The 18,858-nt window shown below is 53.5% G+C and overlaps 1 protein-coding gene across 3 annotated transcripts; it reads right to left on the bottom strand.

Moving 5' to 3' along the window:
* Positions 1 to 4,521: 4,521 nt before the first annotated feature.
* On the bottom strand, positions 4,522 to 18,625 carry Xylt2 (xylosyltransferase 2). 3 transcript variants are annotated; one of them, XM_029566084.1, is made up of 11 exons: positions 18,409 to 18,625; positions 11,472 to 11,964; positions 11,086 to 11,261; positions 10,597 to 10,799; positions 10,077 to 10,157; positions 9,684 to 9,900; positions 9,363 to 9,596; positions 8,939 to 9,201; positions 8,471 to 8,666; positions 7,535 to 7,868; positions 4,522 to 5,618 (listed from the first exon to the last, which is right to left on the bottom strand). In XM_029566084.1, exons 1-11 carry the CDS (start codon positions 18,541 to 18,543, stop codon positions 5,296 to 5,298), a joined length of 2,655 nt encoding a protein of 884 aa, XP_029421944.1. In that variant the 5' UTR covers positions 18,544 to 18,625; the 3' UTR covers positions 4,522 to 5,295. The 3 variants fall into 3 exon arrangements, with proteins under 3 accessions (XP_029421944.1, XP_008836561.1, XP_029421945.1); XM_008838339.3 differs by having other exon boundaries at positions 9,420 to 9,596; XM_029566085.1 differs by lacking the exon at positions 4,522 to 5,618 and adding an exon at positions 5,633 to 5,767.
* Positions 18,626 to 18,858: the final 233 nt, after the last annotated feature.

Below are 18,858 nucleotides of genomic sequence, written 5' to 3'. Positions count from 1 at the left end.
TCTCTGCCATGTGGGGATAAATCTGGATGGGGCGACTGCTGCTCTGCTGGTTCTTAGCCATGTTCTCATGCATACCAAAGGAGAGGCAGGAAGAGACCTGTCAGAGCAAAGAACTGAGAATGGGCCCTGGTTTTAAGGAAATATTAGCAGCATCCCTTAGAGGAAGGATGAGACTTTATTCCCTAGAGTGCCACTGCTACTTCCTCCTGTGTCCTTAAAGGTCCAGAGGCTCTGGGAGGAGGAAGATAGGAAATAAAGGAAACCATGAACCACAGGTAGGAGCCAGCTGCAACCCCAGAGGTGGCTACATGGTAGCTCTCCACACCCACTGCCTCTGCAGGTTATAGTAGAGGAGGCTTGTGAGACACCAGACTCAGCCGGTTCCCTCCTATCCTGCAATACAAGGGTCCTTCCAATGGTGAGACAGGGTAGGTGGCAGATGGTTTCTTCCAGCCCACTTAAAAAACTGAACACACTGAACACGGCTGAGGTAGTGAGGAGCTAAGTAAGCCTGGGGATCAGAGGCAAAGCTGGGATATAGGGCTAGCAGGCAAAAGAGCAGAGTCCAAATATTTTGCTCCAGTATCCCTTTGGTCATTCTTATAGTTCTTTCTACTCAGTCTCAGGCCCTTAGCATGTCTGAGAAGCACTTGGGTGAGAAATTCCTTTCTGTCCACTGGCTTATTCTGTCCCTCTTTGGCAGTGAGCTTTGATGACCTTTGGAAGGACAGTCTGAACAGCATCTTCTGTCCTCCCCTCCTCCTCCCTGGTCTTGTGCCTAGTGTTGGGGGCTCAGAGCTTAGGACTGAAGCTCAGGTTTATTTTGCTTCCTACACAGCTGCCATATGGTAGGTACCCTGTCCCTGGGGACAGGGCTGACCAGTGTTGGAGTTGCCACCTTCCCTCCCACAGAAGCCTGCTGTGACTTTCCTCTAGGAGCTAGGAAGAGACCTTTGTCTTCATTGAAAGTTCCCTGCACAGTTTAACAATGGCCAGGGAGGGATCTTGTGAACTCTTTCCCTAGTGTTGCTCTGACCCTGGGTTGGAGGATGCATTGCTCCTCAGCAGATCACAAAGACCCCTTCCCTACTGAACAGTCACTTCTGCCAGGTTAGAGCATATGGGCCCTTTGGTCAGAATCGGAGTGGAAGCTTGCAGACAAAGGCTTGCTGAGGGATGCTTGTTTATTCTTGGTTGGGATTCAAGAATTGACGGGCTGGCGTAAATGTCTTTGGTTCTAGCACATGAGAGGGGATCTCTGACATTGAGGCCAACCTGGTCTACATTGCAAGTTCCTGGCCAGCTGGGGCTACAGGGAGACCTGGTCTCAAAAAAGTTTTTTTAAAAAGAATTGACAGGGGCAGAGGAACTGGCAGTACTAGAGGTGGCGTTGGTGCAGCAGTGGCAGGATGGCTTTGGGAACATTAGGGCATACTACTGTCCTGAGGCTCAGCACCTGAGAACATGAGCCTTTATCTCTAGATGGCAATTCCACTCCAGAAGCTGGGATGGGAAGAATCTGGCTTGACACATAGGGCAGCAGGGGCAAGCTTCTGCTACAGTATCAATTCCCCGGAGTACAGCAGAGCAGCTTCCTCCCCGTCTTCAGTGTGGGAAGGAGTGATACATGTAAGGGAGACTTGATAAAGGCACATGCACAGGGAGAGGGAGGAGGCAGATTTCCTAGAATCAGGGTCTGAGGAGAGTAACCCTAACCCTAACTCATAACCCCTGGCACCCGATCCTTCTGTCAGACTGGCATTACAGAACCTGGCCCAGGCAGGGCAAGGGCTGGAAATACAAAGCCATCACACAGAAGTGCTTCTGCCTCAGTTCCATGACTGAATGGCAGCATACTCATCAGTGGCTGTGACTCAGGACACTGAGGTTGTTGCCCATCATTGGCTGTGTACACCAAAAAGCAGAGGAATGGGGTACCAAGAGAGGGCAACAGCCTTACCCCAGGTTTGGCCCTCCCCCAAGGGCCACATACTCCCCAGGAACCCTGGCCCAAAGGTTCAACCTCTTTCAGAGCTGGGTGTCTATGAGCAGGTTCCTAGGTTCTGATTAGTACCAAACTGCAACCTTGTGTGCTATAGACAGCACACCCCACTGTGGGCCTGGCAGCCATGAATTCCCCGCCCTCTTCAGAAAGGGCTGGTGTAAACAGACCAGATTTCTGCCAAACCAGGGGAATTCCAGCTGCCTAAATCTCCGTATTTCTTGGCCTCAGATCCCCTCCCACCTCCACTTCCCAGCAGCCAAGGTAACTAGGTTTCCATTTCCATTTAGCTGTCCTCTGGTCTTGGCTCTCACCTCTAATATCCATGGTTGCCCTAGAAACTGGGCACATTGGGCAGACATAAAAGCCTCTTTACCCATGTCCAGGGTCTCCTTATCCCGTCAGGGTATTACTGAAGCTCAAGGAATCTGCCTGAGCTGCCCCTTACTCTCATCTCACAACCTGTCTGGTCTGAACCCTGATCTTGACTCCAGGAATCCTGCTAGGGGGTGTTCCAAAGGAACCTCAAAAGCCCAAGCCAGGAGACTGTGGCAAAGAAGCCACACTTGCACTTATCGTAGGGACCGAAGCAGAGAACAGCAAAGAGGGCCTGCCTCTGAACCTATCCAAGGAGTCCTGGAACATGTTCCTGGGTCCTGCAAAGATGTGGATTCAGTAGGGCCATGACAAGACTGCCAGAGTGGCAAGGGCTAGATTCCCTCCATTTTGCCTGCTTGCAAATGGGGCACCCCTCCTCCAGGGGAGGGCTTTAAAAACATGGGTCCTCATTCAGGACCACCTACTGGGCCAGACTAGAATGTAAACTTTCTAGAATGTTTGCAGCAGGCCAACAGAGTATCACTAGGACCTGCTGTGATATGCTAGAGAATGGCAGGGGGTGGCAGTATGTGAACCACCTAAGCTAGCAAACTAAGCTGCTTGCTGTGGCACATGCCTCCGATATAGCAGTTGAGAGGTGGGAGACAAGATCAGGAGTTCAAGGTTGTCTTCAGCTACACAGTTCAAGGCCAGCTTGTACTATCAGGAGATCGTCTCTCAACAAAACCAAAATAGGCTGGGGAGATGACTCAGTAGGTAAGAGTGCTTGCTGTGCAAACACGAGGACCTGAATTCAGATCTTCAGCACCTACGGAAAAGTCAAGCGGCGCATCAGGTGGTCTGTAAAACCTGTTCTGGGGTCGAGACAGAAGGATCCTTGGGACTTGCTGGCTAGCTGACCTAGCCAAAAATCCATCAAGGTTCAGGTTCAGTGAGAGACCTTGCCTCAAGAGGATACAGAACTGATGAGCAGAATATGCAACATCCTCTTCTGGCTCATGCTATGTGCACATTGGTGTACATACCCCCATAGCACTCACTCTACCTGTCCTGAGTTTACTATGTCTATGTGACAGACAGTAGTTTTTTTTGTTCTTAAGAGCTGATATCAATTAAAAACATACAATATTCTAGAACTAGAATATAGCTTCAAGTATACACTAAAATATGAACCAGGAAGAATAACCATCTTCCCCTCTGTATGTTCCTGCCTTGGCCAGCTACATCATGTGAGAAAAGGAGAGTCCAGTGGCATGGTGGTTCTGGACGCCTCCTGACCCCCTCTGCAAAGTACTGACACCATCCAGTAGCTTTGACTCTGGGCTCATCATTTCTCAGATATCAGTTGTAGTCTTCGTGAAGAAAAACAGAAGTGCCTGCCTCTAAGGCATCAGAGAGTTAAGTGAGCTTGCTGTAGACAGCCCACACTAATGCTCTTATTGGTGGTCAGGAGTGCCCTCTCCCGGCAACTGGGAAAGTGATGTAGCATCTGGGACAGGAATAGAGTGAGCCCCTTATTTCCAGTGTACCTGCTAATAATGTGATTTCAGAGGTCCAAAAACCTTCACTCTGACTCCACATTGTGTAAAGGGTGAAGCACTAATATTGAGCCCTTGTTGACAAGAATAAGAGATGGGAAAGGAGAAGGACAGAGAAAAAGCAGGTGAATAAATGCAGACATCATCTTCCTAGGTCCCTAGGTCAGTGGGTAGGTAGTCAAGCTCTGCACCTGTCCTTAAAAGAACAAGCTGCCCGCACTAACCAGGAGGCCATGGCCACAATAACCCCCATTCCTGAGTGGGCTTCAAAGGCAGGACTTGAGCAGGTAGCAAGAAAAATGAAGATTTTGGGATGGGCCTGAGTGATGAAGGCCCAGTAGCACTTACTGCAACCTGGCCCACTGTCAGGGTGGAATGTTGGGTGGGGCTTTAAAAACCAAACTCCAGTCATGCTGGCCTGCTGGGTAGCAATGAAGAAGGAAGTCTGAGCCTCTCAGGGCCCATTTACTCTCAGAACGAAGACTGCAATTTTCACATCTCATCTGGTTCTTGGTAGATTTGCAACTGTTCCTACTATGGAGGAACCTTCTCAAGGCTCTCAGAGTACCAGCTAAGACTTCTAGATAGCCCAGGGAACAGCCACAGCTCCTTCACACACAGGAGAAAACTCAGAGCCTCAGCTTGGAGAGAGAGAGATATATTTCTTCTGTTGCATATTTCAGACTTCACACCAAGCTTCAGGCACAACACGTCTCCAGGTTCTTCTGAGCACCCTGACGGTCTTCTTCCTGTGCTGCTAGTGAGGCTTGCTCCTCCTCCCAGGACACACCTGGGAAACTGCCCTGGTCTCAGGAGGCCCTGATGCCCTGCATTTCCTGGCACAGGGCAGGGTGTGCTGGAAAGCCCGAGAGCCAGCCCCACCCCTGCTCTAGGGTCCCCTGGCTACCAGAGGAGAGGCTGTCTCGCTAAAGCCCAGCTCCACATGGCCCCCAAATCACCTGTTCTCCAGGCCTCAGAGCCTGGCAGGGCACCTGCCCCTCTACAAAGCCTCAGTTGTGAGCAGCTCAGGAGCAGGCTGGGACTCTTCCAGAGCTTTAGCATATGGGCTCTGTGGGCCATGCTCCCCATGGCCATGGCCTACTTCCTGGGGCTGCTCTGAGCCCTATTGCACATCTTTTGTTTCTTATTCTTCCCCCCACCACCCATTTTAAATAAAAAAGTTACAAACTAGAGAGGAGGGGAGGAAGAGCCCTCTCAGTTTCCACTGGCCCTCTGGGCTCCTGCAGAGCCATTAGCAGTAGTGAGCACTGTGCCCACCTCCCTGCCGTCGGTGCGGGTTCCTGATGGGTGGATCAGGGTACTGTCTAGGCCTCTGGTCTGTGGGAGGGATATCCCTCCATTGTCTGTAAGGTGCAATTACCCGGGCTCCTCCGGGTTGTTCTGGCTGGGGCCCTGCTACCTGAGTCGGCCATCTGCTTTGACAGGCCCCAGCTCCGATTTGGGATCAGGGAATAGAGAGCTCCAAGTGGTCAGTCTGCAGGGCTCCAGGGAGGGGCAGGCAGAGGGGCCTGTGGCACACAGTCCTGCCACAGACCAGAAACTGCTCAGCTCCCCATCTGTCCAGGCTTCAAGTGCAGGGCCTGTGAGCCCTTTGCGCCGCCTGGCAGCCTCCTCCAGGGGCTCTGGCTGAGGCAGGTTCAGGATGCTGCTTAGTCCCTGGAAACTCTGCTCCATGTACTCGTTGTGGGGTGGTCCCGCGTGCAGCCAGCTAGCATCATCTGGGAGTGCAGAACAGGCAGTTAAGCAAACCCTGCAGTCCTCTGAAGGTTAGACCAGTCAGACCTGGGCACAGAGGTTCCCATTCCAACCTTACCACAGGGCCCTGTTTGCAGAGTGGTCTGAGGCCAATCCAAGGAACTTTCTATGCCTATAAAATCAATAGTTGTAAAAAAAAAAAACAAAGCAGGGCTGGAGAGATGGCTCAGTAGTTAAGAACACTGCTCTTACAGAAAACCCAGGTTCGAATCCCAGCACCCACATGGCAGCTAACAACTGTCCGTAACTCCAGTTCCAGGGCATCCGACAGCCTCTTCTGTCCTCCTTGGGCACTGCATGACACAGGTGCACTTACATGCAGGCATAACACTCATACACATAAAATTAAAAACATAAATAAAATATAAAAAAAAAAACCAAAGCAGTAGCTGTGCCTGGTGATTCACGTTTGTAGTCCCAGCTAACGAGAGGCTGAAGTAGGAGAACTGCTAAGAATTTCAGGCCAGGATGGGCTACACACAGCATTCCAGGCTAGCCTGGGCTACAGTATAAGACTTTGTCTCAAAAAATGAATAAGGGCTGGCAAGATGGCTCAGTGGATAAAGGTACCTTACCACCAAGCCCGACCATCTTAGTTCGATCTCTAGGACCCATATGGTGGAAGGAGAGAACTAGTGCCCAAGTTGTCCTCTGACTTCCACATGAGTGCTATTGCATGTACATGCTCTGTCTCTCCTCTCTCTCCCATAGATAAATAAATAAACCAAAGCAGTAATCCCTGAATTCCTAACTTTAGGACTATGTCAAACAGTGGGTTCAAGGCACTTTAGAAAATTGGTACTCTGGTTTGTGTGTGTCACACACACCATTTTTGACTCATAGTGGCCCCCGATCCTTGGCAGGCTGTTCTTCTCCACATTGGGCCAGCTTGCCTCACTGGCCTTCCTTCCCACAAATCCCTGCACCTTCTTTGCCTCTCTATTCTATCCCCTCATGTACCAGTGCCATCTATGTCCTCTCAGCTTTGAACACACTCTGCCTTTGTGCTTTGAGGTCTAGTCCCAGGCCCTATCTACAGAGCTCCACCTGCTGTCTCCATCAGACATGGCGAGAAAAGTGGCTTGCCTATCCTGTCCCAACCCCTCATCCCCTCTCTTCAGGTTACTCCTGCTCTCCCCACCTTCTCGTGATAGGATGCAGTAGGGAAAGGAAACCTATGAACACCCACTGAATCACCACTGTGAGCCAGCACTCATCCCAACATCTCTGGGGCACCCCCTTGCAATAACCTGCTCCGCCTCCGACTGCCAAGGGTCTGCCTCCCTAGCCTTAACCAGATCACCAGAGGGCTATGTGAACCTGCCCACCTAGCCACATGGTGGCTTGGGATGGCCAGGTTTGTTGTCCCAAGACTGTAGGACTTGGAAGTCCTCAAGGCCCTAATCTGGCTTTGCTGCACTGAGAGGTCATGTATGGAAAAGCACACAGCATCACAGACAGAACACGATGAAGGGACAAGACGCCTCAGAAGACTGGAGAAAGCACCTCTGGATCCCAGTGAGATCTGAGGCATTTTCTAGGTTTTGTGGAAGAGAGCCCCACATTTCCCTTTTTCACTGGAGCTAGTTTGAGTAACTTGTGTTCCAGTCAGCCAGGAAGTCTCAGATAGTTGTGCTGCCCCTATTTTAATGTAAGTGAAAAGGCCAGGTAATTTCTAAAGCTCAAGGCCCAATTACAGGGGCAGAGCTCTGTTCCAGATTGCAGTCTGCCTAGCTCTTCTCTTTCCCTGCTACCACAAAATAGAGATAGAAAGCCAAGACCCTGACTTCTCCCTTCCTACACTCAGGCATGGGGTTAACACCCTGGCAGATCATAGTCTGTGTGAAATCTGGGCATCGTTTGGGCACCACATCCTTACCTTTCCTGAGAGGTAGTTTGCGGTTGAAGGTCAAGGGCAGTACAAGGAAGCGGGTCTCACCCAAGGGTTCCCAGAACTGAAGCAATCGAACGGTCCAGGCTCCTGGCCGCAGGGGCAGGCTCAGTGGAGGCTTGTACTGCGTGACCTCAGTCTCTGCATCTACCGTGATGTCATATGAAGTGGCAACAACATAGGTTGGATCAATCCAGACCACAGTAGCTGTGAGGTTGGGGCCCCGAGCCCAGCGCTGCATGGCTACAGGCTCATCCAGTGGTCCCAGTAAGTTCCCAAAGTTCCGGAAAAGACGTTCTTTGGGGTCCCACTCAGTGCCAACCTGTAGGGAGGGAGGCAGCTGGGCAGGAGCCTGGGAGAAGTCCTTCTGTCTGCTCTGATGCCACCTCTCACTGCATAACCTCAGACCAGTCACTGCCTCTTTGGTGGTGGTGGTGGTGGGGGGTCTCAGTTTCCCTATCTTCAAAATGAAGGGGTGAGTCTAGGAGAACTTTAACATCTCTCCCAGCTCTGAGGTTCATTCTAGACTGTCATTCTGAACTATTCTACAGCAGTGGGGGTCTAAGACAGACCATATCCCCATGAAACCAGAGCCTCTAGGAAGAAGACTAAACACCCAAAGCTCAACTGGAAGGTCCAAGTCCAGGAATCCTTGCACTTTAGACTGGAACTGACAGTTCTGTCCCTATTCCAGGTGCTGTGTCATGTGGGAGGGCTCCTCAGTGTGTGCCTGTGGGGGTTAACACAGGCATGTCTGTGTGAGGCATCACTAAAGTTGCCACTATTGGGAAAGCAGAGCCCACAGAGCCCAAACCATAAAGGTCTGATGGAGTTCTTACCCCTCCCTTGGTGTCTGTCCCTCTCTTCCCACTCCCTGCGTCTTGCTGGGGGTCAGGAGAAAGCAAGGGGGAGGACCTGTCCCACCTCCAAACTCTGGAGCCGGCTGGCCTGATCGCTGTGCCCCAACAGCTTCAGTGACCCCTGGGGCATCAGCCACATCTCAAGCGTCTCTGCTGGCCCTTGGGCTGAGGGCTGCACTGCCTGCGTCACCAGGTAGCCCTGGAAATGGTCGTCATAGAAATACAGGTGCACGCTGGACGGCAAACCCCTGGGCTCAAACCTAAGGTTTCAGTGGGGAGAAAGGGAGATGCCATCAGACACCTGACTCTGCCTGGAGTCCCAGGGAGGGGGCACTGGGGAGTCCCATTTCCTTTGCCCCAAATCTCACACCCCACAGCATTCTTGTGCCTGGCTTTTGTCTTCTTTAATTTTTTTGTTGTTATTCTTAAAATTTTTTTCCTTCCTCAGACTGGGGACTCATTGTGGGTGAGGGCTGTGGCTTTCTAATTTGCTTCCCCTAACAAGAACCTATGTGTCAGAAGAGGGTCTTACCTGCAGAGTGCAGTGGCCAGTGGGGGTGCAGCAGTGGCAGCATGGCGCAGGCTGAGACGGACAAAGGCTGTGTATGCGGTGAGTAGGACATCACTGAGTCCACTGGGGCCATCAGCCACGTCATAGGTGTTCTCCCAGTAGGCTTTGAGAGCCGGCGTGCTAGGTGGGTAGCTGCCATATAGGTGGAAGTCCAAGATTTCCAGGACTTCCTGATTCACAGTGGACTCAAACTTTCGGGCAAAGAAGGTGGGTCTGGAGACTTGCTGGAGGAAAAGAGATGAGGGTGAAGGGCTCTGTAGAGCACCTCAAGGGCTGCCCTCTCAGCACTGCCTAGAGTCAGCCTCCCTGATTTGCTGCTGTCACTGCCACTGTAGGCCTAGACCCCAGGGCTTCTCCAAGTGGAGGCCCATCCTGCCTTTCTAACCCGTTTAGTCTGTGGGGAACAGCTGGGGCACAGGTCTCTCAGGCCACAGGAGAGCACCTGTAGCCGCAGGAAGTCCTGTGGCTTGAAGTCGTTGGGGGAGCAGCCACACCAGTCCACAATATGCTTGTACTGGCACTTGCAGCCCAGCTTGCGGTTCCAGTTGGTGACCCGCAGGTTGTTGTCCACGAGGGTCTCACAGGCCGGGCTATTCTCCAGTACCGTGTGGAAGAAGGACTATAGGTATCAGGAGAGAGTGGAGGGTGAGCCATGGGCAGTCCAATCAGTGCCCTCCCTGCTCTTCATGCCTGCCTGGTCACCTACCTCAGCTGGGAGCAATGTGTAGGTATAGAACTGGCGTAGCTGGGCTACAAGGGGGTCATCTGTGTACACCACATATTCAACGAAGCTCCTCGTCAGCACAAACCAGTCAGAGCCGCCATCCACCACAATTCCTGCTGGGATCTGCCGCTCTCCCAGGCGCCACATATGTGAGTCGCACTCATGGAAGAGCCGGTCAAGGCCCTGCTTCTTGATGAACCTGAGGAAGGCAGAAAGGCCATGACTAAAGGGCCAAACTCTCTTGCCCACCTGGCAACTGGCTCGCTCTCATCAATGATTGGTTTTGGGGCTTTGTCATCCAGGGCTGGGCCCACTAAGTGCCCTTGTGTGGGATGCATGGTTCAAAACACCAGGTCCTCCCCTACCTTCCCTTACCTGGAGTTGTCTCGGCCATGTGACTTGAGGAAATTCTTGTCCCGGTTCTTGGATAGAAATGCTACTAGCTCCTCATTAGTCCTGGAGAGGGAAGGGGATGTGTGCAGCAGTTGCTCAGTCCATGGCCCAGCACAGACTCCCTCTAACATGCTTGACCTTCACCTCTTATACCTTCTTCTCTCAGAGTGCTATGAGGCCACATGCCCTATCCTTAGTTGATACTCTGGGGTGGTGGTACCTGAAGGGCCCAAAGAAGACCCTACCCTTCCTCCACCCTTGCTGCCTGACCCAACACCCTAGGCACAGGCCCATGGCTGCTCCTCCCCATCTCTTATTAGTCTCAGTCCTCAGATCACCTTTTACCAGTCTCTCGCCAAACTCATGCTCGGAAACAAGGGACCATATCTGGGCTGTGGGGAATCCCAGAATGAGACTTGGATGAGAAAATGGACCCTCCAACTCCAAGATCATAGATGGGGTCCCATTCTCACCCAGAGAGTTTGGAGCCCCATTCTCACACCTGGTTGGATAGTCAGTGGCACTCAGGTTGATGAAGAAGTCCCAGGTCCAGCCAGGAACCTCCAGCAAGTCCCTCATGCTCCGCAGGTACATCCTCAGAAGGCTGGCCCCACCCCAGATGGTGACCATGCGCCACGGTGTTACCCGCACATTATCATAGTGCTGAGCTAGTTCCACCACCTCTCGGTGCAGGTAGTTTGAACGCTGGGGGAGCAGGAGGGAGAGGGGATACTCAGTAGATACAGCTGGGCCCCAGGGTTGTAACTCCCACCCAGCTGGGGATGGAGCACAAATGACACAGAACGGAGACAGAAAGTGGCAGGACTCCAGTGCCTAACGGGCCATGCCACCTTATGCCAGCTGCCTGACCATTCTAGACCTCACCTCCCCTTTCTTTAGGGTATGTGAGCCAGCTGTGAAACCCTGCCTGCAACCTTCAGAGTCTCTGCTTTGCTCAACCAAACCCCCCAGGCCTTTCAGCCCCCAGTACCTTGTCCACATGGATATAAAAGAAATGCTGCTCATGATAGACAGCCTTGAGAAGACGCTTCAGCTGGCGAATGGCACGTCCATGAACCACCAGCATGTAGGCGATGCGTACTGGGGGGCCATCCACAGGCTGCTGGGCCCGAACCTCTTCCCACTGGATGCCAGGACTCATCTTGCCTGAGTGGAGTGAACAGGGGCATCAGTGAGGCCTACCCCAGGCAACAAGGCAGGATTGAGATGGGAAAAGGGTTGCCTGCCTTTCAGTGAAAGAAGTTCAGGCTCAGAGCCTTCAGTCCCAGCCCCCAATCTGGCAACTGAGCTTGAAGAGCTGAGCCACATCACCTCCCATCCATGCCCAGGAAGGGCCAGAGTACCCCAGACCCTCACCAGCCAGCTGGCAGTGCCGGGGCACAGCCTTGGGCATGAGGCTCCCAGCTTGGTGCAGGCACACCACGTTGGCAATCTCCTGCTGACACTGCTTGGTGCTGGCCCGGGCCAGTGCTGACAGCGCATCCTTGCCCACAATTTCACACTTTGGGGTGAAGCTGTTGTCCGTAGGCTGGGGGGCACCCTCCACACTTCCTGTGTCTCCATGTGGCGGGAAGCCAGCAGCCCCTACCAGTGCCTCCCCAGCTGCTGCCCCGCTCAGATTCTGGCGGCCTGGAGCCTCAGGGGGCGGGGCAGGTGGGACACGCCGGCTGGCTCTGTGCCGGCTGGTAACTGCCCGCACCACCTTGGCCACAGGCACACCTGGGCTCTCAGCTCGGCCCCGCCAGCGCCCATGCCTTCTACCAGTGCTGCCCCGCCGCCCTGCAGAGCTGTCTGTGTCCTTAGAGCCTTCGCCAGGGTCCAATGGTCGCGGCTTTCTCTGCCTTCCTTTCTGTAAAAGACAAGCAGAGGCAATGGTTAGTTGCTCATCTCTTCCCACCCCTTGAGCTCCATCTTGGCCAGGGCACCTTCAGATCTAAAAGCTCCTATCCAGCCTTTACCTAGGGAAGTCTTGTTCACTCAACTCTGCACAGATAGCAACACTCCTGGGCAGGTTGGCTGAGGTAGCTTCAACCCTCCCCATATCACCCCACCACACCCCTCATGCCCTCTAGATCTCAGATCACATGGCACTACACTTCCATTAAAATTTTTTTTTTAAATACATGCCCATGCCTACTCCAGAGAAAGGGAGCACAGACCCTACAGGGGACCCAGGAGTGTCCAGCTAAGACCCACACCTCCCACCAGGGGCTGACTGGGAAGATACAGCATTAAGATACCTCCAGGAGCATCCAAACATTGTATGCACTAAAGTTTTTCATGTGGGAATACTGAGGCCACAACAGAGTGAAGGGGATTTCCTCAGGAGGGAAGGGTAGAGATGACGCCTGAGACCCCCAGTAATGGATGAATCCCCTAAAAAGTAGTCAGGGTACACCTTTAGACAATAGTTTGGAAAGCCAGCCAGGTAGAAGCTGTCAGAGAAAAGCTCCAGACACAAAGCCAGTCTGACAGCCAGGCCAGGAGAGAGGCAGCAGGCACAGCAACCCCAGTGCAGCTGAGGAGGTGTGGCCAGCTTAATGAGCTCTCCCACATGACTGCCTGTGGACATTGAGCTCTTGAGCTACCATGGCAATTAGACCCTGGCCAGAAATCTGAGGTCCAACCACAAGCCCACAGCTGGAGGGTGTCAACCTCTGTACTTGCAGCAGGATATCTCAAGGAGATTCTGAAGCCCCCCACACTGCTTACTGCACCCCTACTTCCTGGCTTTGAGTGCTTTGGCACCTGCTGCATCTTCTCCAACCAAGCACTTCCCCCAAATAGCCTGTTCAGCTCAACTTGCTCTCCTCTCTGCTCCCCATCTTCCCTCCTTGCTTAGCCTACCCATTCTTTAAGATCAGTCCCCAGGCTGGCAGCGATTGTTTGTCCCCACATGGGATGTGCTGAGCTCTGAAACCCCAGATGTTCCTCTAGCAGACAATGAACTCCTCAAGGGGCACTATGTCAGACCATCTCCCGAGGGCCTGATGGACACATGGGGGACATCTGGCCAGTGTTTGTGAGCAAGAAGGGACAGGGACAGGTTGTCCTGAGTGCTGTGGCTCAGCTCTGCTACCTCACCAGCAGCCACTCCACTTTTCAAAGCATTGTCCCTCACCTGGGAGAGTGAGGATCAAATGAGATAAGATGTGAGGGGCTGCAGCTTAAGAAGACATCTCCTGATTGTCCTTTTCCTCTCACCGTCCACATCAGCCTCACCTCACTCCCAGCTTGCAGTCTTCATGCTAAGTCCTATGGATATGTGCCTTGCTCCCTGTAAGCACCCTCCCATCCAGGGCCTCAATAGTCTCCTGGCTCCCCAGGCAGATCCCGGGACCTGTTCTCAGACCCCAGCCTTTGTTTCTCAGTGATCTCACTCAGTTTCTTGCTTTCTTCACACCATCCACATCCCTCTGGTCTGGAAACCTCCCTTCAACCTTTAGGCACTGAACAAGCAGCCTCCTTGCCATCTCCTTTTGGAACTTAAGGTCCTCAGACTCCTCAAGTCCAAGTGCAAATGCCTGCTATTCTCCCCTCACCTACTGCTCCCTCATTCTTCACATCTCTACAAATGACAACCCTATGTGGTTTAAGCCAAATACATCGGGAGTCAACTTTCTTCTTCTGAGGGGCACAGAGACAGCACTGGGAATGAGGCAGAGGGCCTTAGGTTACTAGGCAAGCACTACACCACTGAGTTACACACCCCAGCCCTGGACACAACTTTGATTCTTCTCTTTCCCTCATATTCTCATTCAACCCATAATAGATCCTTGAAAATACACACAGAGGGGCTGGAGAGATGGCTCAGCAGTTAAGAGCACTGGCTGCTCTTGCAGAGGACTGGGGTTCAGTTCCTAGCAACCACATGGTAGCTAACAACCATATGTAACTCCAGTTCCAGGGGCTCTGATGCCCTCTTCTGACCTCCACGGGCATGGTATTAATAAATAGTATTAATAAAATAAAACATTTTAGAAAAGAAAATACACACATAGTATCTCACTAGCTCCCCAACTGCCCCTAGATTCCTTGATACCCCAGCTCAAGCTCTTGTCCCTTCTGCAGTCTCTTCTCATCACATCCCGTGATTGAACCTTCCAGTGGGTTCCTTTCTCAGGATCTAGAGTAGCTGTCCCTTCCTCCATCCTTGCCCTCTCTGACCTCTTCTATGGACCCCTTTGCCTCATTCTTACCCTGTCCCCACAGCCTATGTAGCATCCCTTCTTCCTACCTGGCATGCCTGGCTCCAGCTCTGTGCTAGCCATGCCCTAGACCTGGGTATCCTCCCCAGACGCCCAACAGCTCATCCCTTGCTTGTTCAAATCTTTGCTCAGATAGTGTCTTCTCGGAAAGGTCTGCCTTGGTCACTGTACCGAAAACTCCAGTTCTCCCTCATCTGCTTTCCTTTCTCCACAGAAATATGATCTTGGGCCAGCAAGATGGTTCAGTAGGTAAAGGCACCTGCTGCCAAGTCTAATGGCCCTGAGTTTGATTCTGGGACTCACAGGGTGGAAGGAGAGAACCAACTCCCACAAGTTTTCCTCTGACTTCCACATAACTGCCATGACACAAGTGTTGCCACACATACAGATATACACATATAATTAAAAAAAGATAAAATTTTAAAAAAGAAACATGACTTCTTCTGCCACTGAACCATTTGGGGTTTTTTGTTTGTTTGTTTTGTTTTGTTTTTTGGTCTTTTTGAGACAGGGTCTCCCTGTAGCCCCAGCTGTCCTGGAACTCACTATGTAGACCAGGCTGGCCTTGAACTCACAGAGATCCGCCTGCCTCTGCCTCCCAAGTGCTGGGATTAAAGGCGTGTGCCACCTTTATCCTACTTTTCTGTCTGTTCCTCACATGGCTGTAAGCTCCACAGGGACAAGTTTTGCTGGTTTATTCACTGACATATTCTTAGAGCTCAGGAGAGCATATAGAAATCAGTTAAATACTGACCAAATAAATGAGTAAAGTCTTGGTGAAGGTGTAGTGTTCACTAAAAGTTGCCATCTTGGGAAGTGAGGCAGAAACAGCCAATATGAGGCCAAGGCTCAGGCCCTCAGATATGGTAGACTCCAAGTGGGACCCAAAGTTAGGTTCTCCCTGCCCCCGCCCCCACCACAGGAGCATGGGAGAAGCCTGCGAGCCACCTCCAGGAGAGAATCCTACCCCTACTCCATAGTACCCAGGCCTGTGTCCAGTACCCAGATGGCCCTGATATCTTAAGATACCCAATGAGAAGAGGTATCCATCCCCATCTGAGACACTTGAGTAGAGGCAGCAGACCCTGTCCTGTGCCCATGTTGAGTAAGTCACCCTGGGCTGGGAAGCCCACAGAGCTGGTAGCATCTGACCCAGACACATAGTGAGCAGGGAAGGAAATTCCAAAGCTTAGGTGGGTACAAATGGAGGGAGGTGTGAGTTCTAGGGGTCAAAGCCTGTATCCAGTGCATTGGGAAGCTGGTCAGGAGGGCAGGGCAAGAGGGCACAGAGCCAAGTTAGCTGTGGTGGGGGACAGGATGTGGGAGGAAACAGGCATGTTGGTGCCTTGCACTGCAGCAGAGCTGTCTGACTCTGAGAAGGACAATCCTAGAGGAGGCTAGGGACCAGAAGGCAGCAGTGGAGAAGCAAAAAGGTCCTGCTGGGTGGGCAGTCAGTCCCCACCCTTGACCCCTCCCAGGCATGTCATAGAGCTCCAGGCTATGCCTCTCTGAGATCAGGGTGCGCTCTAATTACAGAGGGCAGGAACTGGTCCTCTGGTTGGATGCATTCTGGCTTCAGAGGCCCCCTCCTCCCTGGCAAGGAGGCATGTAAAGTTTTCTGCCACTTCCTGACTCTAAGAGTCCTTGAACTCCTCTGAGCCACAAAGACAGTGAACACAGAAATGCTCACCCCACACCCCACCTCCTCAGACTTCTCAGACTGCATTTAAAACAAGTGGTAAAAGGATGTTTGTGAAAGCTCTGAATACTATCAAGTGACTCTTTCGAGATTAGTGATCATCCCAGGTATCCACTCTCACCCCTCCATAGGCAGCTGAGTGCTTTTCTTAAATGCACATTGGCTCCCGCTGCCCCACTGCACTTAGAATAAAACCGACTGGAGCCCCTTATAGTGATCTCTTTGGCCATGCAGGACAAACCATTGGGGAAAGTGCCCCACCTTCCTCTCTATTACCTGAGGATCTTCAGGTTCAGCTCACTCTCCTGAAAGGCTTCTGCTCAAACCTGCCTGCCCACCTCGTCCCGAAGGAAGCCTTTCCCAGCCTCCCAATCTAAGCCCCCTTGTTATTCTACCTTCCTTTTCTCTGTCTCTCCCTATAGACTGACTGCCCATGAGGGCCAGTATCTCATTTATTCTTTATTTCTGTATTCCTAGTGTTGAGCACAGTGCCTGGTATGAGGACTTAGTAAGTGCATGCTGACTGAATGACTGACTGAAACCCTCCCAGGGTGCAATGCTGAGTGAGTTATGTACTGACAGGCTATCTGCTGGGAACTCCTGCACACACTCACAGATATTGCTTCACTTCATTTTTACTATCAGCCCAGCAAAACTGGTGCCACTATTACCGCATTGGAACAGAGAGGTGACTCATGGTGGTCTGCTTGGTGGCAATGCTGGGACAGGATGGGGGAGACTTGTCTCACTTCCATGCCCACCTTCCCCAGCACTGCACTATACTGCCGGCAACCCCCATGTCTGGGGAGGTGGTTGTCAGAACTCCATAACATTTAGACTACTGGGGACCTTTCTCCATTCTAGTCCAGGATCCCTTTCTCAGCTTCAGTCAGGCAGGAGGTATGGGAGTAGGGGGATCCCAACTCCCAGTTCCCTCCAGAGCTCCACCCTAGGCTGTGGGCAGAGCAGCAGGACTGCCTCAGACCACTCCGCACTGGGAATTTACTTCCACAAGAAGGCTTTGACAGGCCATCCTGAGTGCTCACCAGCCTCCCTCACATACAAGGGGTCAGAGGGCTCCTCACCTGCCTCTGCAGCCCACTCTGCCTGAGATGTCCCAATTAAGACTTCTTACACTGCCCTGAAGCTCTCTCCTCTTTGCCCCACAAGAACAAGTTCACTCCCTTCAAGAAGTCACAGCGCTAGCTTTCCCCCATGGCTGGCCTCAGCTCCTTTTGGAGACATGGTACCATGTCAATCTGTTCCTGCTCCCCTCACCATCTCAGCCTCTTGGTTCCCCCTGAAACCACCAGGGCAGCTCTTCTTCTAGGCTCTACACCAGGCCTTTGGGAATGCTGAGGTGCAAGAGGAGACTTCCCTGCTTCCTGCCATCTCTGTCAGGTGAAGCCCAAGAGGATGTGACAAGCACAAGCACCGGGCCTCTCTCCCAGAGGCCTGGAGGCACCCAAACAAGCGAGCCTGAGGACAAGAGCCCCTGACCTCTGGTCACAGTTTAGGACTATGCTTTGGCTAGTCCTCTCCACCTTTCCAGACCCCACCGGACCCCTCCTAACCACACTCACTAGGGGGATGTGTCTGGGCACACAACTGAAAGCACCTGCCAAGAGTGAGGAAGACCTTGGCGACAATCTGCTGCTGCTGTCCCCATTCTTTTAGAGCCAGAGAGGGCTCCCTCCCCCTTCCTTAATGTCCTGAGGCCAACTCAACAGCTCACTTCCCCTCCTATCTGCTCTTGAAGATACACCCGGGTTCTTCAACGAGGCAGAGAAAGCCAGAGAAAGCCACGCCTGAGGACACCAGTCTTCTCCCTCGGGGTCACTCCTGTTCACTCTATTCCCAGATATATACTTTGTTACAGGCTCTACCCCTGAGCTCCACTTCACCACCAGTCGCTGCCTCTCTGGCGCAGCTGGACATCGATGCCCGGGGTCCCTCGGCCCCCGCTCCTCCGCCCACCGCGCGCATACCCCCGCCCCCTCCCAACTTCAGAAAGTTTGGCCTGGGGCTCCCCACCTCGGAACAGGCTTGGGCCCAGTCCTGCCTTCCCAGCTCCGCTCCCCCACCTGACCTTCATCGCTCCTCCGAGCGGAGACCACCCCACCATGACCCGCTCTTCCCGCCCGGGCCCCCAGTCCGCCCACCGTCTGGGCCTCCGAGTCATGCACCGCTCCCGCGCGCAACCCGCCCAGGCCGGCCTGGGAAGGGAGCGCCAGGGGCCAGGGGCCGGGGTCCATCCAGGAGGCCTCCTGCGCCCCGCACGCACGCAGCCTATGCCCCACTTGCCTGGCCGGGGCCGCCCGGAGCCCCGCCAGGACCCCGCGCGCCCCCGCGCCCGGCCTGCCCGCCCGCGCGGCCGTCGGAGCACCTCGCCCGGCTCGTCCTCCTCCAGGCCGCTGAAGCTCCACACGACTAGGCCCTGCAGCAGCAGGATGGCCAGCGCGGTGGCGATCGCCAGCTTGTAGCGCCGCACCAGCTTCTGCACCCGCGCGCTCGCCACCATCTTCCTGCACGGGACGCGGAGCGCGCGTCCGGCCCTGCAAACCCGCCGCGAGCGTGCGCACGGGCGCAGGGCCCGAGACACCCCCCACGCTCCGCCCAGGGAGGTGGGGCGAGGGCGGGCTCTAAAGCAGATCCGCCCTCGTGGGGCAGTGGATCGGCCTTCCGCCCCGCCCCTCGGGTTGGCGTCCTCCGGCCTTCCACTTCTCCCTGGAGTGCAGACGTGTGGGATCGCCCACCCCTAGCGGCTGAAGCCTGGTACTGGGGTGCGGAGGGTCTGCCCTACTCCCCCCCTGCCCCCCCGCCCGACAGCTCTGAT

Source organism: Nannospalax galili, unplaced genomic scaffold (assembly GCF_000622305.1).
Source record: "Nannospalax galili isolate Female #2095 unplaced genomic scaffold, S.galili_v1.0 scaffold95, whole genome shotgun sequence".
In the NCBI taxonomy this organism is placed as follows: domain Eukaryota; kingdom Metazoa; phylum Chordata; class Mammalia; order Rodentia; family Spalacidae; genus Nannospalax; species Nannospalax galili.
Note: the sequence above shows the minus strand (reverse complement) of the source record. Positions and strands in the feature narration are given on the sequence as shown.